Genomic DNA, 19,135 nt, shown 5'->3' with positions numbered 1-19,135 from the left:
TGCCGTAAAATGTTAGTTTCCTTTGTGATTATAGAGCAGAACACGTGGATGATGATCCAGCACAACAACACTGAGCTGACCAGAGTCCAACCATCTCCTGGTGCAGATCAGCATCTGGTCCACTTTTCATACTCCTCAGAGGAAGAACAGCTATTGGCTGCTATCAGCCAATCACAGCATTGCGAACAGGAGCTGTCCTACCGGTGCAGAAAATCCCGCCTCCTCAACACTCCAGGTATGCCTGCATTTTGTGCCTTTTACTCATTATTTATGTAAAGCACCTTGATGTGCTCTGGGGGCCACAAATCATTAACCTTACACCCCCATGTTCAACATTTAAGGTGTCAAAAACAGGAAAAAAAAATATTTGTATTTCTTTGTATGAAACCTCTATTTAATTAGTTTATAAGACAGAAGAAACTAACATTTTAACTCTGTCTGTTCCTTGGAAATTTGGCTGCTCAACTTCAATTTTTCCATTAAAATCATTCATTGTAATTCAAGAATGACAGTTTGGAGTTTTAGAAAATGGCTGCACTGGTAAAATCATTTCTGATCATTCTTGTATTACTGCTTTTAAAGGAGTCATATGTTGGGAATCAATCAATCAATTAATCAATCCATCAATTAAGCAGTCACTTTATTCATAAGGCACCCTAACATGACTGATGTCAAACAATGTGTTGTACAAAAAATTAAATCACATTAATTTAGATTAAATTAAATATAAAGTTCTGCATTCTGCTGTGTGTTTCTGTAAAGTTATTTCAATATTTTCTTGCTCATCTTTAAACATCTTAGATGTTTAGATGTTTTCTTTTTGACTTTTTGTGAAGATTTCTGCCCTGAAAACATAATGTGGAGCAAGAAAACAAAAACAAACAAACAAACATTGGCCTAATTTTTGAGCTCACCACTGAAAAGAAGAGAACAGAAGGGATCTGCCAGCCCAATTTCTATCTATCTTTCTTTTTTTTTCTCTTCTTCACTTTCGTTTAATTAAATTCAACTTATTTATAAAACTCCAGTTCAGAACCAAGGCTGACTCTGAGCTCTATGCAAAAACCATAAAAGGTCAAACTGAGTTTTATTTATTGCAATTCTTCTAATAATTTTCAATCCTGATCATTTCAATAAAACCAGATTATCTTTATAATTTAATAGTGGCCTATTGGTGAACAGATTACATTCAAGGGTTTTTAGAGTGAGCCACGTACAGAGAAAAGGTTTACAGAAAAAGCTCTCCTTCTGCTTTTATTTTCTTTATTTACAGGTTTGTTTGTTTTTTTGTTTTTTTTTACCGTTTTTAATGGGCCTTCTGCTGATTTTAAAAAACTGCCGGAGTTGTTTTGAAATCTTTAAAAGTTGCTTTCAACACCACAGCACATCTGTAGAGAACAATGTTGAGGGAGGGAGCAAAAATATTTAGAAGAATAGTCAAAAGTAAAATGTTAAAGTTAACCTAAAAAAAATGTTAATAATCAAAAAAAGAAGTCAGAAAAGGTGAAGGTTGTGTTTCTGTGTTTCAGAGGGCTCTCCGTTCAGCTGGTGGCTCGGTGGTCCCGGTACCGGCCGGGTCCAGACTTACTGGGGAGGGGCTCATCCAGGCAGCCGGCAGTGTGCCTGCGGCCTGCAGGGCAACTGTGTGGACCTGCAGCACTACTGCAACTGTGACGCCGACCGCGGCGAGTGGTACTGACCCGCAGAAACACGTTACTGTACAACAAAAGAGCCTCTTTTGTTTTTTAGACATGTACTCGTCTTTAAAGTCCCACTCCGATCATATTTTGATCTATTCTAAACGTGTTCCCAGAGGTCGTTTGATTATAATATCTTCTTTTAAGGCAAAATCCAAAAAGATGTGTTGTTTTCAAAGATAAAGATTGTAGTTGATCAGAAATTTGCCTCTGAGTTGTGGGTGGGACTGTTGGCACGGAAGTAAGCCTCCACTGATATCCTGTCATCCCTTATAAAAAAAATGGGCTATAAAAATGGGCAGAAAAGGTGAACCCAAATGGGTTTGTCAACAGTTTCTGCGATGGCCCCACCTGTGTTTGCCCATTTTGGCTTAAGCGTACACTCAGTAGGTATGCTCGCTATGCCATTCAGCAACCTAGTGGACAGCGGAGCTCGCTAGCTTGCTAAAGCGGAGCTTGCTGGCATGCAACAGTGGAGCTCGTTGTAGAGGAGCTCTCTAGCATGCTACAGCGGAGCAGCTAGCTCAATAAAGTGGAGCTCGCTAGCTCTCTACAGTGTATCTTGCCAGCATGCTGCAATGAAGCTCGCTTCAGCGGAGTTTGCTAGCATGCTGAGATGTCCATGGCTGGCTAGCTTAGCGAGCTATCTCCCAGAGTCCCCACTTTAATCTATGTAGGCAAACACAGGTGGAGCACCCACAGAAATTGTTGACAAACCCAATTTGGATCCACATTTTCTGCCCATTTTTAAAGCGTATGGAGCCCACTTGGCTTTGCTGTCTGGGATTTTCATAAGCATATATGTCTTACATCATGCAAATTATGCTACAAAAACATGTTAAAAAATGAAAAACACAACTTTTATTGGAGTCAGTCTTTGAAAAACTGTGAACACCCAGAACCTTGATGTATGTAACGTTATTTTTAATATAGTTCGGTGGAAATAAACATTGGTGTTACTCTTCATAGAAAAAGGATTCATGTAGAACCTTCAGTAATGTTGCCACTAGATGAACAAAACATGTCCATCTAGCCTGCTAGCAAGTTTTTCGTGTTTTGATGGTAAATGTAGGATTCTGCATGTGTTTATGTCACTGTAACCTAGAGTAAATCCCACTCTAAGACACTGATACCTTCTGGTAGCTCTAGCCTTTCAATGTCACATAAACAACTATTGATTGGTCTGTAAATGGTGCTAAAACATTTCTGGAATTTACGAGTTGAAGCTCTCAACATGTAGACTAGTGGTGCTTAAACTGTGTCTTTTGCAGTTTACTATTCAGACAAGAAAATGTCAAAGTTTCCTCGGTGAGTCAGCTTTAAGCGATCTCCCCATGCCCGACTTACTTTGCGTCATTTCCCCGTCTGAGGTGTTTCTGCAGCTTTCTACTGCTCAGAATTTCATCAGACTCTCAAAGTTCTGCAACAAGTTACAGAACTTTTCAGTTCCACGTCTATTTTTATTCCTAGCTTTCCTCTGCAGAAAGGAAAAGGCGTGAAGCTGAATGTGGGCGTAAACGGACAGGAGGTGTATGATTGTGCAGAGGAGTGCAGAGGCTGGAGCTTTGATTGGCAGTTAGAAATATTTTTAAGGACGAGATTGCACACATGCTGCTATGTTTACATCAGCTGCTCATAGCTTTACAGCTATTTTACTTTAACAAATAATTTTTACATCTTTAAACTTTATCCTCCGTCTGGGTTTTGTTTCCTTTGCTAAATTCTCACCTGTATCTGTGTTTGTCCTGCTCCTTTTTTTTTCCTTTCTCGGTCAGGACTGAAGATGCCGGCCTGCTCACCCAGAAGGAGAGCCTCCCGGTGAGGTCTCTGGTGCTTGGTGATGTCCACAGACCGGGCTCAGAGGGTGTCTATCGAGTGGGTCCACTCCGTTGTCATGGAGACAGTACGTTCCATACATTTTGCAAAACCTAACGAATCTCTTTCTAAACTGAAAGGGTCCACATCCATCAAATAGGATGTAATCCCAAAGAGACAACAGGGCAGCGCCGTGATAAAATATTTTCCCCCTTCTTGATTCTTATGGTGTATTCACACCGAACATGGCTGATCCGGCAGGAGCAGTCAATGTACAGACGCAATCTGAGATCCTTCAGAGCGATTTCGGCATCGGGCGCGACGGGGCAAGGCTGATGTGGCATGCCAGCCAATAAGGGACTCAGCTTTGGGGACATGACGTCTTCAGTGACTAAATCAAAGGGTAGAAAAATCTATTCAATATGATGTGAGGATTTTCAACCTCAACTTCCATCCATTTTCTTCACCCGCTGGGGCCTTGAGGTTGAGATTGTCCTGGTTATTGTTTGGCGAAGGCGGGATACACCCTGGACAGATAGCCAACTTGTCACAGAGCCCATGGAGCTGGAGAGACCACTACGCCAGCCAGCCATTCGGGGGAAGGCGTAGCAAGCTAGTGAGTGCTGCTGAGGAAGTGAACCCTGCTGCCCGACAGACCTAGTAAGGTCTACTGCCCAGGCTGAGGGTCCTTCAGCAGCTTGCCCGCCAGCAGTTTTCTTCCTGTCAGATGAAGAGCCATCGCGGATGCCATTGTTGCGCATGCGGGTGCCGTTGTAGCACATTCGGGCGGCTTTGTTGAGCGTGCGATTGCTCTAGCTCTACAGGCTTATGATGTTTTTCTTATTTTCACTAAGACAATGATAAAAAGATCCTTCAGTTTTATTCTTATTTTCTCCTTTACGGGTTAATACTCAAACTGGGCCACAGACAGACAGAAGGAATGCCTGAAATGGCCGTCAGGTGCAGCTCCCCCTGCTGGAGTCCAGTGCACCGCACCCAGAGAGACTCTTAAAAAAAAAAAAGGTCTGGTGAACCCAGACTCAACGATGTGCTTGCCGGTGCCTCTGTAGAGCTCTCTAAGACATTTAGACCCAAGCTACTCGCTCAACATCATCCATGATGTGGTCAATGAGTGAAGTTTGTTGGCATCAAGCTGTAAATTTGCTGCACATCAAAAGAGAGGCGGCAGATGCGAATTTGCCCCATCCATTGTGAATGCAGCTTAAAGCTGCTTTTGAACTTTTTTTTGGTTTAGATTTTTTATTTTTTTATTTTTAAACTGCACAATTGACCAAAAATGTACACGTAAAGTCAAACATAAATAGATCCCAAAGTCAATTAAAAGTGAGAAAGTCTTCCTACTGAAACTTCAGAAGCTTAAGAAAAAAAGTCTTCTATTAAAATTCTTCCTGAAAGAAAAATAACTGGAAATGTTTCGCAAAATGACTGAAAAAATCAATAGTGAGATGAGCACAATGGAAGCTATTACTGAGGTGCAATGTCCTCAAGTTGTTTACAGTTCTTCTTTTCTCCCCACAAAGTCAAACAGAGCTGCAGTTTTATCAGAGATAACTGAATTAACAATTCATTTTCTTTCATCTTAAAGACCTTGCATGTGAAATTGTTTTAGAGAACTTCTGGAACGCGGCGTTCTTTGATAAGGAGACGTCCTACCTCCACTTTCCCACCTTCCACGGAGAGCTGAGCGCCGACATCTCCTTCCTGTTCAAAACCACGGCCTCCTCCGGGGTGTTCCTGGAAAATCTGGGCATCAAAGACTTCATTCGGATTGAACTCAGCTGTGAGTAAAGCCTGAACGACATCCACTTTTCATTTCACTTCATTTATTCTTCTCTTTTCATGCTCACTTGTGTTTACATTTCTTCTTTGTATTTAAAGAATTCTGTCTGGTTTTATTTTCAGAGTTTTTCCAAATAAAATCAAGTTAAATCTGGTTTTCTAACATGCAAACATCAATCCCTCATCCACAGCACAAAACTGAGCATTACTAAAAGTTGCAAAGTGCCACTCTGGTCATTTTTTGGTCTATTTTCAGTCTTCCAGAGATCTGTTAATTATGCTGTTTTTTTCTGCCCCAGAAAAATCTTGTCATTTTCTGGAACAAAGTTTCTGCAGAGCATTTTTGTTAGCTTACAGCCCCTCCCACCTCCAAGCAAACATTACCGGTGAAACAAAAATGGCAAGCGATATCAGCACTATCCAGACCACAGTGTGGAAAACGAGGAAAAAAAAGATGTATGTGGATCTATTGTCTACAACGGCACTTAGAGATATAAAGAAATACTTTTTATTTATTTCCTATCATGAAGCATCAGGAAATCATCTACAGAATGTAACACAATCCTACAACTTCATGAACGAAAGGGAGCAGACGGAAGAACAATGTTCTTACTTTATGCCTGCCCCTACTAAATCCAAATACTTGTAAATATATAAATATACATAGTTTAGATGGCCCTGCCGTTGGCCATTCACAGTCAATACTATGCAATTAACAAAAAAGAAGCAACATAACACTAATTAGTTTAAAGATAACTTTCTCATTTAATTCAGAAATACAATTTTAACCTTAATTTTCTTTATTTATGTTCCCCATCATTAAAAAATGCCACAAGAACCTGATAAAAACTCAGAAAACAGCATTTTCATCAGTAGGTCTATAAAGGAAGATCACATTTGAAGTAACACAAGGTGGCTCAATCTAGTGCTCTGGCGTGCTGGTCCCAGGTCTGGGTAGGTTAAGAGGGTCGTGTTGAAAAAGGCTTTTGACTTAAAACCAAAGCCACATTCCAAACGGGATCCAGGGTGGCCCTGGTTGGAGGCAGATGATTTGCTGAGGGGGGCTGACAAAAGAAGAAGAAATTAGGTTGTTGTGCACAAAGTTCCTGAGTTTAATTCCAGAAATCTTATGAAATCTTTGAGGATTTTTAGTCTGACACCACCCCTATATGGCTGCAGTTAAACATATTTACAGAGATCAAAGTGGGTCGTTCTTTGCGGTAGTAATTACCAACAAGATGGTAATTAGTTCATGGATTCACTTATAGATTTTGCAATGTATACTGTAGTCATGTCAACCCGCATGGCTTTAAGAAGGCAGCTTTAAATCTGCCGTTGTATTTTTCCTCTGGTGGGCCTCTGTTCTGCTTTAGCTTTGATTTGTGTTTTTGTTTCTCGCGTTCGGAGGAAGTCGTCTTGTCTGTGGGATTTAAGGACACGGAGAATTGGGAACAGGGGGAGTTTCCTCTGGGAAATCATTGTCAGTGTGGCTCCTGCAGCTCCTGCAGCTCTGCCTCCATCCTCCTCAGATTGCTCGGTAACATTGTTGCTGGGCCTGAGAATACATCTCTAAATGAAGTTACCGCAGGAAGCTGGGACATTTTTTCATCTTGTTATGAGCTCCCGCAGCTATACATCCCCACCTTCCGCCAGCAGAGCACGACAGATGGAGTCGTGTTGTCCGTGCTCTCCTAAACCTTTCCCCCTTTAATGGAGCAGTCGAAGAGACAGGCTGGAGGAGAAGCTCCGGGGCAGAGGAGCGGGGTGCTGTCCGTGGTGCTGAAGCAGCCCCAGCATGGCTCTGGAACTGTCCCTGGTGCTGAAGCAAGAAAAAACAGAAAACCGTAAACCCAAATGACAAAAACAACGCAGAATACATGTTAAGAATTTAATTTAAACTAAAGACAAAACAAAGACTTTCGCAAAACCGATTTCCTGTTTGTAAACTATTATACTTAAGAGATGAAGCTGTGATGGAATCTATCATTTCCTGCACATTTCCCCCCTAAACCTGTTGGATTTGTTGAGATCTTTGCAGGAACAAAGGATGGATCTGACTTACTGAAGTCTCACACTGTTGTTTTCGAGTCTTTGTAGTTCTCGCTCAATGCATGGCCACGTTGTCTCACTGGGGAGCAGTTTGTGTCGAGCCAAAGATTTCACTCACACCGCCTCAGGTTTTCCCTCAGAAAAGCAGCACTTTGCTGCAGTCTTATCACATTGCATCCCTGCAATTTGTGCAAACCAGTTGTTTTTGTCTTAAATATACACTATTTTAAAGTCAATAAAATATATATTCTTTAACGTCCAGCAGATGGTTTAAACCTTGGTCCACATTAGTAAAACATGAAGCCATAAAGCTTAAAGCAGATGATGTAAACCTCAAGTTTTCTTCTACTTTTTTACTTTTGCTTCTTTATCATCCTTGGTTTGTTAATCTCACTTATTTTTTTGATCCTGAAGAAGATTAACTTTATCAACAGGCTGAAGGAGAACATACTTTAGAAAGGCTGAAGATCTTTTCTGTTTCTCTGTAATCAGCACACAGACCCAATTTACTCTGTTTTTTTCACCGTGTTACCTGCTCCCAGTCTGCTTCGTTAGAAGCACCGTTGGCGTTTGTGCTCGTTGTTTTGCTGTGAGAGGGTAATTAAATTTCATTCCAGCGAGGCCTGCTTCTCCTGCATGCCTGCTTTTGTTTCTGTTGCTTGTTAAAGCTGCTGTTTTTTATTCTCTTTCAAAGCATCTGCTCGTTTTGGGCTGGTTGTGAAAGCCTGCTTCTGTTCCAGCTGCACCTGGCAAGAAACACCTGTCTCTTTATGCAGGAATATCCACATATTCACTCACATGCAGATGATGTTTACATGAATGAAATGCTGGCTGTTTCGAGATAAACAATAGAAGTAAATGAAACATTCCTTTACTTCCTCTCCTTAACCTTTTAACACCAGAGCTCCAGTGTTTATGTTCTTTGATTAAATGTAACTTTTCAACCGTTAACACGATCATTGTCGTGCCAGTAGATTCAGAAAGAGAAAACCGGTGCGGTTGAAAAGTTACAATACCTTAAAGATTTTGTGTTTAAGCGCCACCGGCAACACCGCGGGTGTTAAAGTACACGTGTTAAGGTCAAGGCCGGGGGGCCAGATCCGGCCCTCCCGGTAATTCTATCCGGCCCTCCAGATCGTTTTATTTTATAGTTTAATGAATTTATGTTATCTTGCGGTTATTTATAACTTAAATAATTTGGACAAAATATATTTGTAAGGAGATTAAAATATTGAAAGTTTTTAATTTTTTTTAGGCCGGTTCGGAGTCATGCTAATATTTATACGCTAGCTGTTTTGGCTAATTTAGCCATTTTTTAGGATATTTTGAAGTATAGCTATTTGTTCAGCTACATGCTAGCTTTTTGGGCTAATCTAAGTGTTTTTGTTGTTTTTTACATTTTTTTAGGCTAATTTGGCATTTAGCTACTATTTTTAGCTGGTTATCAATTTCAGCATTTTCAGCTATCAGCACTAACATTTTTAGCAGCCAAATTCATCTTACAGCATTCACACTAGCATTATCACAGGTAATGAAATACATCTAGTTCATAATTATGTTAAAAAGTTACAGATTTAAAGTTTTAAAAATGTTGTTTTAGAGTGTTTTAATAAATGTTTATCCTGTTCTTCCCGCGACCTAAGGTGTGTTTTGGATTTTGTCCCCCCGTGCGACTGAGTTTGACACCTCTGTGTTTTAATTAAATATTCTAGATCTCACATTTAAGTAAATTTCCTATGATTTTTATGTTTTTCAAGTTTGTTTTTGTTCAGGTTAAGTTTTTAAAATATCTGCTTTAATCTTTTCTTTTTCAGCCTCTTCTCGGGTGGTGTTCTCTCTCGACGTCGGGAACGGCCCGCTTGAGGTTTACGTCAACTCAAGCGCCCCGTTGAATAACAACCGGTGGCATCGTGTTCGAGCCGAGCGGAACATCAAAGAAGCGACGCTCCGATTGGATGATCTGCCCGTCGCAACTCAGGCAGCTCCTGCTGATGGACACTTCAGCCTGCAACTCAACAGCCAGCTGTTCATCGGTGAGGTTTTCTGTTGCTCTAAGACAGAGGTCGGTAACCTTTAACAGTTAAAGACCCATTTGGGATTGTTGTCTACTGATCCAAGCCTAGAAGGAGCTGCATAGTCTTACTTTAGCCTTTAGGAAATTTGGATTTGCATTCATGACCTTCATTAAACAATAATAAATATGAATTATGTCTATTTTTTGGCACGAACAAAAGCAAAAATATAAAAAGAACCTAGCATCTCTCAAAATGTGATTTTTTTTTACGTTTGACAGAAGCTCAAGTAACTTATTTTCAAAATAAAAGATGCTCTGTGCCAAACAGGATTATCTGGGCGCTGTTGTGCAGCACAAGATAATATGTGCTTTTAACTCATAAAAGATGAAACATTTTTCCAAAGTTTTGCTTTGCATATAAAATCTGTGCATTCCGGAGATAGCGTTCAAATCAAATCAAACCTTATAGCACTTTTCCGAAAATCAATTTTACTTAAAGTGCTTTACATAAAAACATAATCAAATTTTAAAAACAAAGAACAAGAAATTAGTCAAGGAAAATTTCTAGAAACTAGACAATGCCCTCTACCCCCCCACACACACATGCACACACACCCACAACACACACACACAAACACACGTTGACATATTTCCACACCATGGTAGGAATGAAGAATAAATAAATAAATAATTACTAAAATGATGGAAAGTTAAATCTGGCTTTATACCGAAGTGAGGAAACAATATTTTAGGGTCCTGTACACACCAGTGATCCACTGCATCAAATGCCATGGTCAGATCCAGTAGCACCAGGACTGAGAGTTTCTGACAGTCAAGGTTACATCTAATATCCTTAACTATTTTAACCAGGGCTGTCTCTGTGCTGTGGTTTATCCTAAAACCAGATTGATACTGTTCAAATACGCCATTTTTATTTAAAAACTCATTCAATTGTATTAAAACTATTTTTTCAATCATTTTACTTAAAAACGGTAAGTTGGATACTGGTCGATAATTATTTAAATTGTTATTGTCTAAATTACTCTTCTTCAGCAGAGGCCTCACCACCGCCGTTTTAAAGGCAGAGGGGAAGACCCCTGTCTGAAGAGAGTTACTTACTATGTTTAGGAGCTCAGGCTCGAAGGAGTCAGTATGTTTTTAAAAGTCATGTGGGGATTGGGTCTAAAAGGCAGGTGGTTGGCTTTAACTGGGAGAAAACTCAAACAAGTGCAACAGCATCAACCAGAACAAAACTTTCCAGTGTTTCCTCTGATAAATACAATGCTATTGATTCATTAAAATCAAAGTCTACTTGAGTTAAAAGACTAGATCTAATAGCATTGATTTTACTCCTGAAGTGGTCTGTAAAACTCTCACATGTAGCATCTGATGCTGTCATGGAGGACCTCTGATACTTTGGTCGAAGTATCTATTGTTTTCAAGAGACATTAAGTTTGAGAAGTGGAGGGTTCTAGCTTTTTGATTGCATGACTGTATATTATTTGTTGTTCTTTAAACATTTTCAGAAGTACAGATACAGTTCCTCCACTTCCTCTCCGCTAATTTTCCATATATATGCCCCCCATTATCAGAAATGACACAAGTACAAGTTAAAAACACAACTTTTATCAGAGTGGCTGTTAAATGATTCCATACCTTTTTTTAAAAATGAATTGTGGAAGCACCACTCTTGCAATTATTAGTCTATAACTGTCAAAAAGAAATCAAATGACAATGTTTTTAATTTCTGTTATTTTTATGATTAAACTGAATACTTTAATCTTCAAAACAACAGCTGCAAGTTTCACAAACACCTCACAAACTGAGAAAAAAAATGTCACAAATGAAAACAATTCCTTTGCCCCTAATGTAATGTCAATTTACAGCTATAAATGAGCCTTATTTTCTCCCCTCGTAACTAAAGTCAACCAGCTGATGTGTGGATCTGGATGAGGACACATTTTCACATCATAGCTTTGACAAATGGAAACAGTGCTTACAAAGCAGAACTGGGAGATAAATTTCCCCCAGCACCACGGAACTTGGAGACATTTATCAGATGCAGGCGTGCAAAAGTAGAAGTGGTTGCTAGGGTGATACAAACTTTTAGATTTGTGGCCATAGTGGATCAAAACGTGAAAATATTAGAAAATGTTTATGGAAATGAAGTGTTTCACAGAGGTTTGTCGTTAAGAATATGACATAACTAAGATTGTGAATACAACTGTTGTAAAAAAAATAGCTTTAATAATACTTACTGATCAACAATCTTAACCAACAGATTAGTTTTTAGTATAGGCACAGGTTGTTTAGTTTTTTTGCTATAGTTTGACTTGTGTTGGCCATCTTGGTGTGTAAGTTGATCCAAGTGAAGCTATAAAGGTTTTAAAGTCTCACTGCAACTACTCAGAAAAATAAAGGGAACACTATAAAAATCTCATTCTATACCTGAGCGAATGAATTGTCTTTTGAAATGCTTCATTCTTTTGCATAGCTCTTTGTGCTGACAACAACCACACACAAATTATTTATTAGTCTATGGAGGTCTGGATTTAAAATAACACTCAAAATGAAAGTGGGAGAGCACACTACAGGCTGATTAATGTCAAGCCAAAATGAGGCTCAGTAGTGGGCGTGGCCTCCACGTCCATATGACTTCCCTGCAACACCTCGATGTGCTTCTGTTGTTTTTTTTTTCTATCCGGCACAGAGAGGTTATCAGAAAGCATTAGAAATAAACCCTATTGTCCTGTTCTGTTCTTCACACCAACGCTTCCTTTGGATCCTTTGAGGATGATAAATATGCTGATAGAAGGTCATTCTGGCAGAACTGTTTCCTATAGGAATCAGACACCTTTGTTTTCGGCTTTTAACAAGCTCTAGATTGTAGAAAAGTAAAACAGCCCTTGAGAAAGTGCTTAACTGCTTTGGGCCAGCAGCTCTATAGAGTTAGAAAGTGCTGAGGTGATGTTTTCTGAGGAGGACTCATTCAGTGTCTGAGAAATGTAGCATAAATTGTAGTGACAGTGTGTCAAACGTATTCCAGGTATTGGAATTACAATCTTAAACTGTACTCCTTGTCAATGCGGCAGCTTATCTACACGCCCTTATGTCTGTATTTGCACCCCGTTAGTAGGATATCTAAAAATCCACTTTTATCTGCATGCGGAAATTATGCAAGACACTTCTTATCAGTAAACACGGAGCAGAAGAAGCAAATCAGAGATTTATACAGAAACTAAAGTGAGGAAATGGTGGTAAATATTGATTTTTTTCCCCTATCATATAAGTATGTAATTCCCTCTGGAAAGCTAGAAGATCACCACAAAAAAGCTTAAAAAGAACACGTCTGCGTATCAGCTTATGAATAGGCAATGCTGGGAAACATAAAAAAGAACTGCCTTCATGAACACATGGAGTCACTTCGTTAAAGGATGTATGTCCTAAAGCTGCTTGACTCGTTAGTGTTGATGAATTCTGAGCTTCCTGATGATGGTCGGTTTATACCTCATATGGATTTTTAATTGCCCGGGTTGCGTTGGTCGCAAGGCCATCAGAAGGGAATCGGCCCAATCGCTGTGAAACGTGATACAAACTGATGACAACATCCAGTATCACAGTTTTCACTCGCATGTCCCGCCATGTAACCTATGGTTGTTGTGAGCGGTAAAAGGATGTGATATCCAGGATTTTGAAGACAAGGCTGCTATTACTGCTTTCTAATAAGGGGAATGACATAATACCATTCTGACTCAGCTCCAACAAGTATAAAAAACACATTTTCACAGAACATTTACTCTTTAATCCAACTATAACTTCAGCTATATTTGATGACGGAGACATAATTTTGAATTTAACCCTGTTTCAAAAATAGTAATTGGGTTTGTTGAGGGTTTTCAAGATGTAAAAAAAACCCTTACACACCTTGTCTTGTCTGCACCAGTAATTAACCACAAACTTATTCATCTAGATGTAAGCATCTTGCATAAGAAAAAATATCTTTATATAGTAAAAACAAAAAAAAAAGAATCTTAAAGATCACTATAACTACAATACTAAACCAATGGAACCCTGGAAGCAATTGCAATGAAATGAGTGACATTGTAGGACAGTAAAAGATCAAAATACAACTAAAAGAATGATTTTATAAAGTTTTTACTTCAACAGACTTCCAACCATTATTTTTATACTACCAAGGGGGATTTATTTCAATTTCAAACATTTACAAAAAAGAAAAACATCAATCCCAGATTGCTGTAATTTAACACATCAAAAAGCAGTAGGATCACTTTTCTGAGCAATCTAAAAATATAAACCACAAACCTGTTGTGGTTCATAAAATATGTTGTTCACAGTTTATTACAACAGCAAGACACATTATGAGTGGTTTTAACCTGTTTGGTGAATTTGATAACACTAAAGACCTGGATGGAGTAGAAGACAAAGAGAGAAGATAATATGAGAAGGAGGAACAATTTAGATGTTGGACTGTTTTTTTTTTTGTGAACTTAAAGAATCAGGAACAGGTGCACTTTGGTGACACTGATGTCCTGTTTTTATACCACTTTCCTGATGCAGAACGAGGTTTAGGGAGTCTCTGTAGCTGTTACCATGACAACGCATCACACCAAGTATTAAATGAATGAAAAAGGAAAACAAAAAAAGTCCTAGTAGTTAATGTCATATGTATTTATTTTATTTGAAGGAAATATTTTATTTATAATATTTATTAATATTTATAATATTTTCTATGGTACGCCTAAAAGCACAATAATGCGCTTCAATGTGCGCATTATCAGAAATGAATGAGCTCCACAGACATACCATTATGACACAAACTGGCTTTTGCATTATCTCATCATGGATTATGTCTTAAGATACGAAAGTTATAGATTAAAAAAAGAAAATTACACAATTAAAAAAACACAACACACCAATTTATTTGTAAATAATTAATTGCAACTAATGTTATAATTTGATGGCCCTAAATCAAATGTTCTTTTTGATTGTAAGAATTGAGATTTAACTTGACTGAAGACTTGAGTTAATTCAAAGACTTCAGGCTTGACTTGGAAACAGACTTTCTCGTTTCTCTATCTGCATATTTGCTTTGATTGTTTACAGTTGTTTTCTAAAAAGCACGCTCAGCTGATTTAAAGCTTCATTTTTTTCACTAAACCAAAACCAGATTTGTCTGTGCTCAGCCACAATAACAATGTAATAAATGCAAATGTGTCTTTTTAATGCACTCCCACTCACTTGTCTGCTTCCTTTTTCACGCTTTTAAAAAATCCTCATGTCAGCTGCTGTGCAGATGGCTTAAATGAAAATTTTGTAGTAAAAACATACATGTAATCAGTATGATTTAAATCATACCAGCTAGTGCCAGCTGGCTCTGTCCTGAGCTGCTTTTCTGAGTCACTTCATGCTCAGAACAGACTTTTTACATCTGGACCTTTTGATTTAAGAGTTTCCCTCGAACTCATGCGTTCACCTTTCAAAGTTTGCATTTGAAGCAGCGCTCAGGGCCTTTGATGACTGCTTTGATCTCTGCTCTACTAATTGTTGCTCCGTGCGCTCCCCTGTGGTCTCCTGCTTCAAACCCCGCCCCGTGTAAGGAGACGGCGAGCGCCTTGTTAGAAGTGAACTCCTACACGAGGCTGAAAGTCTCAGTGCTGTTGAGCTCCTCTCAGACTGCTCGGGTCAGAGGTGGATAATCTGAATTTGGCTTTTTTGATCTTCTCTTTAATCTCACGTTCACAAACACGTCATTATGCTCTTTCCAAATGATCTCTGGGTCCCAGAGGTGACTTCCTGAGCCACAGTTTCTGCTGCTGATGCTGAGAGATTTGTTTGAACTGAATCTGCTGAAGCTCACTGCCTCGACAGAGTTAATGATCCAGAGGGTTCACTTCCCACTGAAGCTACCTTTTGACTGTGGTCTTCCAGCACACGCCCTACTGTGCTACGGTGCCAGTAGAACTGTGCTCAGATTCCGGCCTCTAGGTGGGCGAGAATGTGCCGTCCTGAGGGCCAACTCTGGTTAAAGTTCATCTTAAAGTCCTATCAGCTGTCACGCACTTCGGTGTGGGAAAATTGTTTTCCACATTTGAACCATCCTGTGGGGGAGGGGTGAGCTGCAGACACAGATGCACTCTGGAGCCATTTGGTGGTTTAACCCCTCAATCTAAACCCTAAATACTGACTGTTAAGCAGGAAGGCACTGGGTCCCATTTAGAGTCTTTGGTTTGACTCAGCTTTGATTTGAAGCATCGACTGTATATGAGAACTGGAGTGAGTGACCCCTCCCCCTAGCATTCCAAATTGAAAGTACCCACTGGTCCCAAAAAGCTTAAATCACATAGACTTCTATTGAGAAAAGGATTTAGTATTCGTCATTTTTTGTCAGAAAAACACTTCTTGCTTCGCTTCTTTTTTCTTGCTTATCCTAATTTTTTCCATGATTTTATGCTGTTGGGCAAGTTAGTCTAGTTATAAACTGACCAATCAGATGCCTCAATAAAAGTAAGTGGCCTTGCGTCGGATGTTTGAGGTGTTTAATTGACAGCTTCCTCTGAGCCCACTTTGAAATGGGTGTGGCCTTCTAACATATTACTGATTGGAGACAGTAGTTTCCATAGAAACGTAGACTAAGACCAGCATGGACCAATCACGTCTGGTGTCAACATGATGATGGACATATCATGTAAAAAAGTGGGGAGTGAATTGACTTCATTTGGAACCGGCAGTAAGTCATTTTTAATGGCTGACGTCTCACTCTGTCCGGTTCTCTATATACAGTCAATGATTATTTCCCTACTCACTCTTTAATTTCCCTGCGGGCACGTCCCAAATGGATTAATAAAGTTGTCTATCTATCTATCTATCTAGACAGCGCACTATATAGTGTATTTGTCATTTTGCATTGCTGTCTGAATCTCCAATTTCAAAATCAAGTGCTCAAGAAATTTTCCAGAAGTCTTTGAGAAAACCAGTGTGCATTGGTGCTCATTACATTAGCAAATATAGACCACAATGAACAATTTTTGCAAAAAATAAAAATAAACCTACTTAAATGTAATTTTTTGATAAACCATCCACATTTTCATTATCAGAACACAGTGGATTCATAAATAGACATTGTAAAATGTTTGTATGGATTTGATTTCCTCTTCCTGAAATTGGTGACGTCATATCCGTGGCATGTTCTGCTTGTTTTTGTTTTTCACTTCCTAACTTGTGCAGGTCTGGGGCCCGTTCCAAGAAGCAGGTTTTGTTGGAACTCTGAGTTTGTGAACTCCAAATTCAGTAAAACTCTGAGTTTTCGGTTCCAGAAAGAGAGATAACTCAAACCCGGGAAAGTGGGCGAAACCAAGCCCGTTCCAAGAAGCAGGTTAAGCTGAACTCAGAATCGATCACTATGGTAACTGAGTCTGTGAACGAAACCTGGTCGGTAGCAGGTTTTCTTCAGGAAACTGAGTTCTCTGTGGTCTCCGCCCCTTTTTAAAGTGAAAGATGTTCAAATATGAGTTCCTCATGAACATTTAGAGAACATTCACATTAGAGACGTCACGTTTTCACCACTCAGAAACCAGAATGACATGTTCATTCATAGAGGATCATGTAGAGAGGAGGCTGATTAATCCAGAGGGAATGTTATTTACGTCGGTAGAGGATTTGGAGGACACGAGTCGATTGACTGCAGTTTCCTGATTCATTTTTATTTCAGCAATATTATAAATAGTGAGTTTTTCCAGGGACTCGCTATTAAAAAATACAGTTTTCCTTTCCCTATTTTAAACCCTTAGCAATAGAAATTATTGAATGTCAAACACCGGGAAAGGTTTTAAACTCATCCACCGTCCAGTACCTGTGTCAGACATCAGCTCAGTTGTCAACAATGCTGCTTCCCACTGCATAGTCAGCGAGTTCAACTCCCGGCAACGGAAAGTGTTTTTTACGCTTAAAAAAAATCGGCGAATATTTTTTAAGTCTTGAGAATTAAAATTAAATAAATGCTTTTTTAACATATGCAGCTACAGTTTCTTTTTAGCGTGCAGTGATATCCGTGTGTGTAGGTGGGGGGGTTACCCAAACTGGTCATTCATGCGATCACGGAGATTACTGGTTAAATTAGTAACAGATCAAAAACCATTCCTTACTCAACAAGAGACAAAATAACCTTCCTGACATTATTTATTCATTATTAGAAATGATTCAAATAACTGCAGATATTTTCTCTCTGTTCTACCGCTGCAGCTGTGTTGCTTTTCTTGCAGTAAATGTTCTCCTATAGTCGCATTTGCTTGAAGGAACTTATCAATTTCCGCCGCCGGAAGTAAAAAACTCAGATGTTTGTTCCCGTTGCCATGGTGAATCGTGCTGTCTTTGCTCCATTGATCAGGGCTTTTAATGGTCGCGACGCTCACACCTGATTCTGGTTCTGACAACTTCAAGTTGATTGAATCAAACATTTTCAGCTGTTCTGGAACCGAAAACCCTGAGTTTGGGAATTTTGAGTCCAGTGACTCTAAGTTCAGGTTTGAACTCAAAATTTGTTGAACCTGCTTCTTGGAACGGGCCCCTGCTGTGGCTTTTCTTTGCTGCTCCTGCCCACTCACCTGGGGTTCTTGCTGAGGTGTTCACATTCACAGCTGCACCCTGTCAGCGTAATGAGTTGTCAGCCTATTTAAGTCACCTTGTTCAGGTTCTCTGTGTTTTTGTGGTTCCTGTGAGTGTTTGATTTGTCATGGTGCACACACTGCTCCTTGAATTTGTTTTATTGAATTGTCTCTTTTTTCCTCTCTTCTGTGGTGTTTTTTCTTTTGTTTGTTTGTTTATTTATTTCTGGCATTAAACAAGCTTCAGTTTAACTAAGTCTAGGCTAAGGCCCCATAAGTGGTGGAGAGAGAACATTTTATATTAGGAGGTGGGCAGAAGATATTGTACGAGTATCAAATAAGAACAATAAAGAGTTTCATAAATGAAAGGATCAAAAATGTTTTAAACTGTTTTAATATTGTGATATGAATGGAAAAGCTGAGGTGCTATTATCTATGAGGTATAGGTAATGCTGCCGTATGGTGTTCTTACGCCGCACTCTAGTAGTTAGTGAGACACTGGCTCCTAACAGGCACTAATGCCACAAACACCTCATGTGCAGTAAATGCTTAAGTGTCCATAGGATGTCTGCAAAAACTACAGTCTATTTGATTAGTTTCCTCATTTCTGTTCACACACAGAGCAGCGAGAACGGCACTAACATTTGTGCAGTCTGAAGTTTTCAGGGATATTAAAAAAAAGGAAAAAATTCATTCAACACACCAGTGTCTTACCCTTACCGTATGTATGCAATGACCTGTTACCCGCAGCATTCTAGTAGATAGAAAAGTGCCTGAACATTTTGTCCCTATCCTCACCTAGTGGAAAATGAACTTGATTTTTCTGTAGACCACCTGAATGCCTCGTACAGGTTTGCCCTTTTTTTCCCCGTTTCCACCCTTTATATTGTCTTTATGTTCCTGCTCGATGTTGTTTCGCTCTGTGCCAAACAATGTTCAAACCTTCCAGCTGGGCTGACGTGAGCGACATTGTAACGAGAGCAGAGTCCTGATTGGCCAGGGGCCCGTTCCAAGAAGCAGGTTCAACAAATTTAGAGTTCGAACCTGAACTTAGAGTCACTGGACGCTAAATCCGTGAACTTGGAGTTTTCGGTTTCTGAACAGCTGAAAATGTTTGATTCAATCAACTTGAAGTTGTC

The 19,135-nt window shown here is 39.4% G+C and overlaps 1 protein-coding gene across 4 annotated transcripts in view; it reads left to right on the top strand.

The window, feature by feature from the left end:
• LOC112138784 (contactin-associated protein-like 4) overlaps nucleotides 1-19,135 on the top strand; it is a 146,155-nt gene that overhangs the window by 101,807 nt on the left and 25,213 nt on the right. For all 4 annotated transcript variants that reach the window (XM_024261420.2, XM_024261422.2, XM_024261419.2 and 1 more), the window contains exons 13-17: nucleotides 35-235; nucleotides 1,530-1,692; nucleotides 3,473-3,600; nucleotides 5,143-5,313; nucleotides 9,176-9,394. In XM_024261420.2, the coding sequence (XP_024117188.1) occupies nucleotides 35-235; nucleotides 1,530-1,692; nucleotides 3,473-3,600; nucleotides 5,143-5,313; nucleotides 9,176-9,394 (882 nt within the window). The remainder of the gene's footprint in view (nucleotides 1-34; nucleotides 236-1,529; nucleotides 1,693-3,472; nucleotides 3,601-5,142; nucleotides 5,314-9,175; nucleotides 9,395-19,135) is intronic.

This window comes from Oryzias melastigma, linkage group LG17, assembly GCF_002922805.2.
Source record: "Oryzias melastigma strain HK-1 linkage group LG17, ASM292280v2, whole genome shotgun sequence".
Classification (NCBI taxonomy): domain Eukaryota; kingdom Metazoa; phylum Chordata; class Actinopteri; order Beloniformes; family Adrianichthyidae; genus Oryzias; species Oryzias melastigma.
Note: the sequence above shows the minus strand (reverse complement) of the source record. Positions and strands in the feature narration are given on the sequence as shown.